General features: G+C 43.8%; 1 protein-coding gene and 1 pseudogene across 1 annotated transcript; both read left to right on the top strand.

Moving 5' to 3' along the window:
* The first annotated feature begins 1,419 nt into the window (after nucleotides 1-1,419).
* LOC102716878 (blue copper protein 1b-like) lies at nucleotides 1,420-2,622 on the top strand. Its single transcript, XM_006655849.3, has 2 exons — nucleotides 1,420-1,705; nucleotides 2,041-2,622. Exons 1-2 carry the CDS (start codon nucleotides 1,516-1,518, stop codon nucleotides 2,304-2,306), a joined length of 456 nt encoding a protein of 151 aa, XP_006655912.2. The 5' UTR covers nucleotides 1,420-1,515; the 3' UTR covers nucleotides 2,307-2,622.
* A 1,979-nt stretch (nucleotides 2,623-4,601) lies between these two features.
* LOC107304331 lies at nucleotides 4,602-11,343 on the top strand (annotated as a pseudogene).
* Nucleotides 11,344-12,597: the final 1,254 nt, after the last annotated feature.

Below are 12,597 nucleotides of genomic sequence, written 5' to 3'. Positions count from 1 at the left end.
ATCCATCCACTTAAGCCAAGAAAAATACCCAGCCCACCCTGTTGTAGCTTGCGTATACTCTGTGCCACAACTTTCAGAATGGCCGGTCCCGAGAGAACAGTCGAACTAACGTACACCATGAGTTCACGATCATTAAGCCGCTCATCTTTTAATCTTGTCTTCAAAGCTACGTACTGGTCAGTGGGCACCAATCAACAGTAGCATTTGTAGTAGTAGCAGTAGGAGTATACAGTATAGTAGAAATCTGAAGACACCACTCTGAACCTGAACCTGAACCTGCCTCACATCACATGCCAACACAGCACGCTCATGATTCGCTGCTACGCCTTTTGGTATCGATGACGCATACACGCTGTTACGCACATACCTGGGAGAAACCGATGGATCATGTGCATGTGCATGAACAGTCCCTGTAGAGCCATCTGCAAGCAAGATCTTTCGTTGAATTTCGGCTTGATACATGCTGCGGCGTGCACGCATTACAGACGAAATCTGTGTCTGCATCCCAAAGCCAAAAGCACTCAGCAAGCTAGGCACATTAAAAGTAGTGTAAGCTAAGCGATTTTTCCGACAAGTTTAGGCCATACCTGACCACAAGCTGACCTTACTAACCACCTTAGAATGAATTACGTGTAGTTGCTGGCAAATACAGCTCTATCGAGTGCTTGACGTGGTCAGAGAGACTCGAAGAACCACTGCGTAATCCATGGTCGATCGACCGGTAATAATCAACATAATGCTTACTCGATCGACGCTAGCATCCACTCGAGCTCTCGACTGCATATATATATCAGCATGACGTGATCATGAAGCAGGCGTGTATATTGTACACAAACTGTTGTTTAATTAACGTACACACGCCTGCTTAATCAATCATCTCGCATCACCGCCCTAATCCTCTACAGTAATCATGCTGCCATGGCGGCTAGCTAGCTAATCAACGAAAGGAGATAGATAGGGGAACTAAAAAAGAAAGAAAGAAAATCATGGCTAATGGCTCTCACTATGGGAACACCTCTGCAAAGTTAATGGAAGCGACTAGAGGCTAGAGAGAGAGAGACCACCCCGGGCGTGCGTGCATGGTCAGTTGCTCACCAACCCCAGGCCCCCCCAAATTTTCACACACCGCCACTAAGCACGCTCGCTAATGGGGCACTTGATCGGTGACCCAATCCAGAACGCGAGCTCAAGTGCTGCTTTAACTGAAAACTACGTCCCAACCGGGACCATCCTGCAGCCCTGATCGATCGTGTGATGCAGGATCCACGGCATGGCACATCAGCCATTACATAGTATGATTTTTCTTTTCGATGTTTCGCCCAGGTTTAAACTGGGTGTGGTCAACTTTGCGCCATCATTACGCGCGCAAAGCTAAGCTAAGCTAAGCAGCTGGCTGCTGCTATTTATACCGGCCCCCTGCTTCTCGACCTCGCCATGTCATTGCTCATCACAGGCCAAAGTTAGAATCGAGAATTTGTTGGTTAAACTAGCTAGGTTGAGAAATTTTTAGTTGAGATGGAGGGGAGGAGCAGTGCAAAGTTGGTAGCGGCGGCGGCGGCCGTGGCGGTGGCGATGCTGGTGCTGGTGCCGGAGGCGACGCGCGCCGAGCGGTTCATCGTCGGCGACGCGGCGCGGTGGACGTGGGGGTACAACTACACCGACTGGGTCATCAAGAAGGGCCCCTTCTTCCAAAACGACTCCCTTGGTACCCCCGAAATGAATTTTTTTATTTTTAAACATTTTTAATAAATAATTTTATTACTAAACCTCCAGAGAAAATATTTCTACCATATGAACCTTTTGGCCATGCTAGCGTCACGAAACACTGGTGTGGTCAAAAAGTTCAGTTTTTAAAAAATTTTGCTTGGTGGTTTAGTAATAAAATTACTTGCTAAAAATATTTATTTAATAAAAAATAAAATTTCAATGCTCTTTTTCGCTACGTATCTCTTTTTTGCTTATCATTATAGGACAAATCAAATGTAAGATATAACACGGTGAAACTGAATTGGATACACGAATGGAATGAATTGGGTGCAGTGTTCATGTACGACCCGCCGAACGCGACGGTGCACGCGCACAGCGTGTACATGATGAGGAGCGCGGCGGACTACCAGTCGTGCAACCTGAAGGCGGCGAGGCTGGTGGCGAACGTGATGCAGGGCGCCGGGCAGGGCTACGAGTTCGTGCTCAAGAAGCGCAAGCCGCACTACTTCGTCTGCGGCGAGCGCGGCGGCATCCACTGCACCATGGGCCAGATGAAGTTCATCGTCAAGCCCAAGAGCTCCGCCTGCCGCGACGACTGACCGCCTCCGCCGCCGCGCGCCGGCCGCGGACCAGCCAGCCAGCCACGGTGGTCATCGCCGCCGGCCAGCCGGGCCATAGCTTCGATCTTCTTCTGCATGCCACCTTCACGGTTGAATTATTATTGTAAGTTATTATTATCAATATATATATTTATACATCTAATTGTGTTGCGTGTGGTGAGGTGTAGTCTTGTAATGTGTGACTGTCGGGTGATATTTATGCGTGACTGAGTCATTTGGTTGAAATAAACGAGGGAATATTAATGTGCGCGCATGTCGTGGAGTGCGTTGATTTTATATGACGAACCTGTGTTTGTCTCGCTGTCACCGTTATTCTTCAACGCAAGCTATGACCCACACACAGATCGTCAGTGCACTCGTTCTATCTCTAGCCACAATGGGTGATTACCAGTGCTATGCTCTACCATCCTCACCTTCGGCTTTTATCCAGCAAAACCCGGAAAACACTGAAAAGTAAGAAGCCAGTTGCATGGTTAATTCAGTCCTGATGATCATTATATATACCCAGTACAATTAATTATGTTCTGGCAATCCTTTTGATACAGTTTTCGAGTTCTTTTAGCAGGTTGGCATTTAGTCTCAGCTCATGAGAGCAAGGCTAATAATATAGCCAACAAGCTGACTATAAGACTTCTTATAGCCAGCTCTTAGCCCACCATATAATAGTTAGCTCTTCATCATTAATACAAGACCTACATGTCACTCTTATATAGTTTCTTAGTTCTTGTGCCTGAGCTGGTTATAAGATTACAACCTGCTTACACTCTCTCTCATTCACTCTCTCTTCCACATAAACATTTAGCCAACTTATAGCCTGCTATTATACTTGCACGAAAGGAAAGCCACCCAATTTACATGTGGCCCATATATACTGGCCCATTAAATAATTCAAGCAGGTTAATGGCCCGGATAAGAGATCTACTTTCAAAATTCTGGCTCACCCAAATGAGGTCGCATTGAGTTGGATATAGTACATTGGAGTAGTTGTTGTGAAATTTGACATCTCGGCATAGAAACCAGGAGACCACGCACGGTTATTTCCAACCTGTTGCCTGCGTGATACTAACTCATGATTAATTTCCTAATTGTTAAGGGAGTGAAAATACGACTTACGAATGTTTTTTTGGGTGAAAATATTCAAATGTACCTATAATATAACTAGAGTATACCTACATCGTAACTGCTGTGACTTATACTCCCTTCATTTTTTATATGACACCGTTGATTTTTGAATCTACGTTTTATCTTTTGCTGCTAATTATGTTTACAAACCAAACTTATTTTTTTAATCTTAAAACATGTATTTTTCATCATAGTTTATTTTTCAGCTTTTGTTTTTAAATGGTTAAGAATACATATATAAAAGTTTTTTCATAAAATATTTTTTATTTCCTAATATGACATTTGGCTTTTTCAAGAAAAAAACAAACAATAATGGTCCAGATTTTTAAGATTCAGCCTATATCGGCTGGTGACAACTGAAACACCACGTCTCAACTATTACTCCAACGTGAAGATACTCCATAGGTCGTCCATGCCACCGCGCTGTCACGTATCCCATCTTTATTTATATTTTATAGCATGCAGTTACATATCGTTCATGGCGTTCAATTCTTGGAGACAACCTTGATGAGTAGAGACGTCTCTTAAAGTCCAGTAGCCGAAAGCATCACTAGCTTACGCTCTGACCCGAGTAGCATGGGGCACGTGAAATCCCGTGTGAATCAGCAAGGACCACCTTGCAAGGCTAAATACTCCTGAGTGACCGATAGCAAAGTAGTACCGTGAGAGAAAGGTGAAAAGAACCCCTAGTGGGTAGTGGAATAGAATATGAAAGTGTGTTGAGCTCCCAAGCAGTGGAAGGGGAAAGTGATCTCTGACCGCGTGCCCGTTGAAGAATGAGCCGTTGACTCATAGGCGGTGGCTTGGTTAAGGGAACGGAATCCACCGGAGCCATAGCGAAAGCGAGTCTTCATAGAGCGAAGAGATCAAAACTTTGATTAGTAGCAAATTAATGCCATTAAATATAATATATTTTTGAGATCAATGTCAATAAAAAGCAAGATTTGCATATATTTTATTTTTGAAAAACGAGATCTCATAGATTTGATTTGGCTTTGATTACTGACGGCCACTTCCACTATATAATCTACACTGTTTATCAATACAACATCAGTTCCATTGCAATAGAAGAGCACAAGAGTAGAATCGATTAAGGAATACAGCTTGCTGACTTTTTAATTTCCAATATCCATAGCTACATATCTCTCGGTCATGGCGCTTTCAAATGTCAAGGATACTAAAAGGGCTATGTTATTGGCGGTTCTTGTAATCGCGGTTATGGTCTATTCATGCTGTGCAGAAGGTAAATTATTCGAGCTCGCTTGGTTTGTTCTGGAAATTATATTAACATATTTTTTTACTGAAAAATAGGCCGGTGTAACCATTATATTTGTAGCAGTTTTTGTATATGTATGTTTGTAAATTTATGATAACTATTTTTAACACATACTCTCTATATTTCATAATGTACTAGCTTTGCCTAGATTTATATAGATAATCTGGATGCTGATGAATCTAAAAATTATACATATTCGTCGATCGATGAATCTAGACAAGACTAGAAAGTCTTATAATGCTATAGTATTTACGTGTCTGTTTCTCGTCACACGCATATATATACATTTGGTTTTAATAAATTGATTTGACTGGATACATGTTTGTTGATATGCAGAGGAGTACTGTGAGCCGACCGTGACCGTGCCATGCGACAACATAACGTGCCCCAGGCTATGCGAGAAGATGGGCGTGAGGAACGCGCGGGCGTACTGCAAGCCGGGCGAGCTCGTGCCCAGCTGCTGCTGCCGCAAGCAGAGCACCAACGTGCGCCGGCTCCTGCTCTCCGAATGATTCTCTGAAGATTTTTTTTTTTCATTCATCGTGTTTTGACGACGACGATGATGAAGGAGCTAGGCAACGGCGATAGATGATCTGCTAGACTGCTATCCCATAGCAATATTAGTTTTCTTCTTCTGAAACACCATGAAATAATTAAGGGAAAGCTGTAATGTTAGATCTGTACTGTTCGATTGTTACGAAATATATATTCTTTTTGCATGGAATTGAGGGGAAGATATATTGGTTAAATGATCGTGATGAGATGAGGAGCTACTGTTATTCGCAGGGGAGAAACAGACAAAAAAAATTTTCCGCATAAGGTGAAAGACTAGTGCTCACACGTACACCTCACTGCATACGCATGTCACACGCGCACACATAGAAGTGCAATTGCTAACACAAACTGGAATAGACCGATATTACTGATAATTAATTTTTGATCTCACTAAATTTCTATTAAGAGTGAACTCCTGTATACATAGTATTTATATATAGGTAAGAGCACAATATTATTTCAAAACAAACAAAAGAGTTTCGATGTTTTTCTTTTATGAATGACACTCGTTTGAAGGGTTTTTTTACTATTCTTGAGGAGTATATTGAGATATCATATATTTTAGTGCAAAATTCTAATATCTTACATAAAATAAGCTGAAATATTCTTTGGACAGGTCTTGGAAGGAAATCTAAAGTAGCAAAAGAAGTAAGCTTTCTCGCAAAGCTATAGTGCCCATATTATAAAAGAAAATATGCACCGTCCCTCCGGATGTTATACGGCGTTCGATCTTTTGATTAGTAAAATATTTTCTTGGCCCTTCAGAAAACATCAACGAAACATCACCATTTTACAATATAATACTCTCTACTTATATATTAATTAATGGATAAATCTATACAATACTAAAAAAATCTTACGATATAAAACGGGGTGTATATAATATGAGAGTGAAACTGGCAAGCCTAAGTTGGAAAACTAGATGTTCCAGGCAATGTTGGTGTAAGCCTGGACACTGAAAATGAATACACCATTAACAATAAGCTTTGCAAGCCCAGGTATGTAACGCTCGGCCCATGAAGCCAAGATCTTGTTTGATTGGCAGCAAATAAATGCCATTCAAATATAGAATTGGTTTAAGAGGTAAATAAAAGCAAGATTTGGATAGATCTAATTTAGTTCTATTGTTCATGGCCTTTTCATCTCTATATAAGCAACTCTGCTGAGCAATGTAACAGCAGTTCCATTGCAATAGAAGAGCAAGAGAAAAGCTAGAACACGAGAAAAAGTAAAGGAAATAGATAGATAGCTAGCCACCTTTTCAATTTTTGTATCCGTGGCTATATCTCTCCCTCGATGTCGCTTCTCAACATCAAGGACGCTGATACAGTCACGTTTTTGGTGTCTCTTTTGCTCATGGCCATGGTGTATTCATGTGCTGCACAAGGTAATTATCAAGGGTTTTCCTTAACCTCTTAATTTACAAAAGCGTCGATATGTATAACTCAGTGTCTCTATCCGTTCATAAATACTCCCTCCTTTTTTTTTTTCTTATTTGACACTTTTATCTCTTGAGATCAATGATTGATGATTCGTCTTATTTAAAAAAATTACATAATTATTAATTATTTTATTATGATTTATGTTACTGTTATAAGTATTTTAAGCATGTTATAATTTGTCAAATCTGTAAAAAAAAGAATAAGATGAATAATCAAATATAGGTATAAAAAATCAACCATATTAAGTAAACATATGTTATTTTAGATACATATAATAAAAGTTTAAAAAATTTGGACATTACTACATATAAAAATACTACTACCTCTCTCTTTATTTTATACGGTGTTGGTTAAACCAGGGGACTATCAGTTATCATATGAAAACTTTCATCGGTAGATAGTTATGAAAATATTTTATTTCACTACACTAGGGGTTCTAAACACAAGAATAACAAAATGCATGAATCTAAACATAATAGTGTGTTCGCTAAACTTGATTCATTACATCTAATCACACATTTGTGCATGTATATATATACAGATGACTTCTGCCACGCAGTCGTGCCTTGTGATTCGGTCACTTGCCCGGAGTACTGCCAGAAGAGGGGCTACGTGTACCCGTATACCACGTACTGCAAGCCGGGCCAGTACTACCCTATCTGCTGCTGCCGCCAGCTGAGCTAGCAGGCCGCCGGCCGGCGACGTGCACCGCCGCCGCCGCCTCCTCCTCTCCGACTGATTCTGCTGCACACTTCGTCGGTGATCATGCTCGGCGGCGGCGGCAATAATCCGTACGTAGATTTATACTGTTATTCTGCTATCCTTATAGCTTCTTGGATTGCTTTTGGTCGAGAGGCGAATTAAGTGTTAGTTTTATTTCGAAACACCCGGGGAATAATGAATTGTAATGTGTCGTGGCGTGTTGCCGTTCGATTAATACGAAGTTAGTTACTATTTGGTTCATAAAGAGTCAAATTTGCTCATACTATTTCATTGTATTGCTTAACCACTACTCCCTCTTTTCTGTATTTGTATCCGTATATCAATATACATATTATATATATATATATATATAAATTTGTTAGCGCATATAAAAATATATAATATTAGAAAGTCTTGTAACGTGAAAACAAAGTACATAATACGATCTAGTCTTTAGTGTCGGACTGGAAACTGGCACCCGTTGAACGACACTGATAGCAACAGCTGACACTAATGGTCCGTTGAAAATCGGAATAGAAGAAGTTCCCGCGAGCAAAAAAAAAAAAAAAGCCGACTCCATGAACCGATTCTTTGAGCCGTCCGTCTCCAAAAAAAACGCGTATAATTACCCGTATAAACAATACATCCAAATCGAACATACGAGGAACAATCAATAATGATGGATTCTCTCACATCAGCACGAGAATGCCACCTTCAGAAATTTGTTAGAAGTGTAGAGCGATCTTGTCCCCCTCTCCTCTTCTGGTGTTGTACTTTATTTCTTATTCACGCGTTTAGTTTAGTCGTCATGTTTTCACCTCTCGGGCCTGTGCCTTAAGCATGTCAGGCTTCTAGGCGTCGTATACCAAAACTCTTTCCTTTTGATATATATTGACATGCAAACTTTTGGGTGTTCGAGAAAAAAAAACACGAAAATGCCACATCTGGATCCCTCACATCCTTAGATAAAGACATAAAACTAAATCAACATATGTACAAAACCCCCCGTAAGTTCTACGTGCACCAAGTGAAATAGTAACTGTCCTCGTAGCCATGATGGAGTAGTTGTCCGGATCCACACCGTACCCATGGGAGGGAACTCTTGTCATCAAGCAGGACACATCGACCAGATCCAACTAGCTAGGAGGAACCATGATAATGGGTACGACACATCGAGGAGAGAGACAACAACGAAGTGACACAGTGGCAGGGCATATAGGAAGAGACATATCAGTGGAAGCGCAATGACAATAGCAGAGAAGATATGTGGCGAGATCGACGCAGAAGAAGGGACGGCCATGCCGGCCTAGAGAGTGGGCCGAGAGAGTGAGAGACCGAGCGAGAATGCGAGATGTATAAGGTCTAATTTCATTAGAGACTGAGCGAGATGGATAAGGCTTATTGAGGGCTCGGCTCGGCTCCATCCGTGTTGGTACTAGTTTTATTAAAAAAGATACATATAATATGCTATAGGTAACTGAATTTGTGAAAAAAAGTGGTATTGATTTTTATTAGTGCAATTTTTTATAAGAACACAGACCTATAATATATTGTAGTTATTGATTTTTAATTTCAGATCCATGTGAGATGGCCAAAACGGTGAAAACTACCCCATAAGTATTGATTTTAAACAATTTGACGTCGTTTACTAAGGGTTTTGCAGCAGTGGCTTCTTACTAAACTAGTTTTGGTTTATCCTTGAAACTTATTTTTTAATTTGAATCTTATTGTCATGTCACCACAGCTCATGTGTCCAAATAACAAATAACACTTGTCAAGCTGGGCCGTGACCAAAATGTTTGAATTTGTAAATAAGTTTTGAGATGTTCAGTGACTGGTTGGATCTAATGATTTTTTTAGTTACTTATCTCATCGGATGTTTGAATATTAACTATAAGTATTAAATATAAACTGATAATAAAACTAATTGTATAAATAAAAGTTACTTCATTAGACAAAATTTTTAAGCCTAATTAATTCACGATTAACAAATGTTTACTGCAGCATCACTTTCGTTAATCATGGACTAATTAGGCTCAATAGATTCGTCTCGCGAAATAATCTAGAATGTGAGATGAGTTTTAGTAATAGTCTACATTTAATACTTCTAATTAGTGTCCAAACGTCTAATGTGATGGAGACCTAAAAAAGTTGGAGGAAAACAAACATGTCTAATACTTCAAGCCGGTTCCTGTGCATTCTCCGTCTCCGGCGCCGCCTCTACCACCGGCGCTCAGGCCGCCGAGGAGCAGCCGACGAGTTGTTCAGAAATCAGAAGCAACGAAGAACTCAAACCATTCGCCTCGGAAGCACAGCATTGCCAATCCTCAGAAGAGAAGGCGTATGAGACGCGGCCGATCTGATCCAGCTCCGGATGCTCTCGAACGCCCGCGCGGTGACTGATGCCCCCGGCCGCCGCGAGGAGCAGGCGCTCCACTGCCTTGCCTGCAAGCTGGGCCTCGCCGCCGACGTGGTGCTGGCGACCGCCTTGCTCACCCGCTACGCCAGGCGCGGCCTGCTGGCTCCCGCGCAGAGGCTGTTCGACGAAATGCTGCGCAGGGATGCGGTCGCGCGCAACGCCATGCTGGCCGCGCTCGGCGTCTCCGGGAGGACGGCCGACGCACGGGGGCTGTTAGAGCGGATGCCGGACAGGACCCCCGCCTCGTGGAACACCATGGTCGCGTGCTACTGCAGGGCCGGCGACCGCGCCTCCGCCAGGGAGGTCTGCGAGGCGAGCCTCCGGGCGACGGCGGACAACGTCGTGTCGTGGAATACGATGATCGATGGGTACTGCAAGGCCGGGGAGATGGACGCCGCCCAGAACCTGTTCGATCGTATGACCTCCTCCTCCTCCCTGTCGCCGGACGTTGTCACATGGAACACGATGATGGCCGGATACTTGCGCCAAGGGGACGCCGCCACCACCATCGCGATGTTCCACCAATTGATGCACCAGATGAAGCAACAGCCGGAGCAGCCGACGCTCATGATGCCCACCGCGGTCACCATGCTCACCGTAGTGCACGCAGGCAGGGGACTTCGCCTTGGGCCGACGAGTCCATCACTACCTCCGGCAGCTCGGGACAAAGATCGACGCCATGCTAAGCAACGCGCTCATCGACATGTACTTCAAGCGCAGGAGCGTGGAACGCGGGCTCGACGTCTTCGCCACCATGCCGGACGCCCCCAACCTCTTCTGCTGGAACACGGTGTTCTCAGGGCTAGGCATGAACGGCCGCGGCGAGGACGCCGTCAGGGCGTTCCACGACATGGTCGGGAGGAGCCAGACGAGGCGCGAGGTCAGGCCCGACGGGGTGACGTTCGTGGCGCTCCTGTCGGCGTGCAGCCACTCCGGGCTGGTGGCGGAGGGCCGGAGGCTCTTCGCCGAGATGGTGCCGGTCCACGGCGTGGAGCCCCGGGAGGAGCACTACGGCTGCATGGTCGACCTCCTCTGCCGCGCCGGCCTCCTCGGCGAGGCCCTGCGCCTCGTGCAGGCGATGCCCGTCAGGCCGAACGCCAAGATTCTCGGGTGCCTCCTGCTCCATGCCTGCCGCTCCTCCTCCTCGTCGGAGGAGGACGGCGTCATGGTGGGCGAGTGGGCGGCGGGCAGGATAGAGGAGCTGGACCTCGACGACGGCGCCGCCTATAGCCTGTCCAACATGTACGCCTCGTTGCAGAGATGGGATCACGTGGAGAAGCACCGGAGCAAGGTGAACGCTTGGCCGCGCCACAAGCTGCCTGCTCTGGTACGCTGAAGATGATGCATTGCGAGCTTGATAAACGGATGGATGATAATTGCTGCCACTACCAACGATGTAAGTATTTGATTTTGCTATAGCTGTGGAAAATATTGAATAGGAGAAAATCTATGATCTATTGTGATATGATGTATTATGTTGTATATTGCACTGACCCTCGTGGGTATATTTATAGGGTACATAGGAGATAGAAACTTGGAGTACAAGATAAATATTTTATCGTATATCTCTAGGATTTTATCTTTATCTCTAGAATTTTCATTAGACTCTGTTATCTCTAACTGTGTATCCATATCTCTAACATTCCCCCTCAATCGTAACGGGAGCGAAGCGAACGATTGCGCTGGATTTGAAATCTTGTGTTTCATCGTCTTTTCTTCTTTGTTTCTCCATCATCAATTGCATCTCTGATGGATAGTCCTCCACTTTGGTGACTACGTCTCCTTCTGTGTCGTTTCGGTCCTCCACCTTGGTGACTGCGTCCTCTTCTGTGTTGTCACTTGTCTCTCTCCTCTATTCCCTCCCGCAGTTATAGCGGGAGTGTTATGGATGAGAGCGATGACACGGACACTTTTGACTGGAGTTGTTCAGGATGATTTGTTGTAATTTTTTTCGAGGTAGCCGATCATGTGATAGCCGTGGTCGTTGTAGACATGGTAGTTGATATAGCCGCATATAGCCGAAGGCGAAAAAAATTTGAAGACGAAGCTGCGATTATAGATGAGGCACCTTATACATGTCAGAGGATGCCATTGGAAGCATCTTTGCATATGTCAGAGGATGCCCTTGGGTCATCTTGCAGATGTTAGAGAACGCCGTTGACGTCGGGTCACCAATTTTTGGTTATACTCCGTACGTCGTGTAGGAGGTCACCACCATAGTGATGCCATGTTGATGTAGTCTTTGTCCGTCGTCGATAAGGCGATCGATGCCGTCGTCGATGAAGCGTCTTGCAGAGATTTCTGTCAGGGGACGCGAGATGAATGTCCATCGTTGTGGATGAAGCGTGTTAGAAAAATAGACGTATAACCGAGAAGCAGATTTAACATGGAAAACCCTTGCAGTAAAAACCACGGGCGCCAACCGGCAATAACCACTACGAGGTGATGATTACAATAGTAGGAGAATACACCGGGTCGTCGCACCCTTCCCGTGCAGCTTACAAGGGATATATATAAGGGGAAATCAAGAAGTCCTAATAGGAAAAAACTGACAGAATCCTATTAGAAAACTAATCCTACTCCTACTCCAAGTAGAAAACGGTTACAAGAAACCTAGTAGGAAACTAGTAATATAATCCAAATACATTATAGATAATAATTCGGATCATATCTCTAACAATCTACACCTTGAGACGAATCCCTTGTAGCATAAAAATTGAAATCACCAGAAACCTCATATAGATAAAATCACCT

This window comes from Oryza brachyantha, chromosome 6 (assembly GCF_000231095.2).
Source record: "Oryza brachyantha chromosome 6, ObraRS2, whole genome shotgun sequence".
NCBI classification, from domain to species: Eukaryota; Viridiplantae; Streptophyta; class Magnoliopsida; order Poales; family Poaceae; genus Oryza; species Oryza brachyantha.
Note: the sequence above shows the minus strand (reverse complement) of the source record. Positions and strands in the feature narration are given on the sequence as shown.

Bases quoted from the DNA above. Each gene is read 5' to 3' on its own strand.
- LOC102716878 (XM_006655849.3), top strand. From the start codon at position 1,516: ATGGAGGGGAGGAGCAGTGCAAAGTTGGTAGCGGCGGCGGCGGCCGTG. The intron at 1,706-2,040 runs GTACCCCCGAAA...AATTGGGTGCAG, and splicing joins CTTCCAAAACGACTCCCTTG to TGTTCATGTACGACCCGCCG.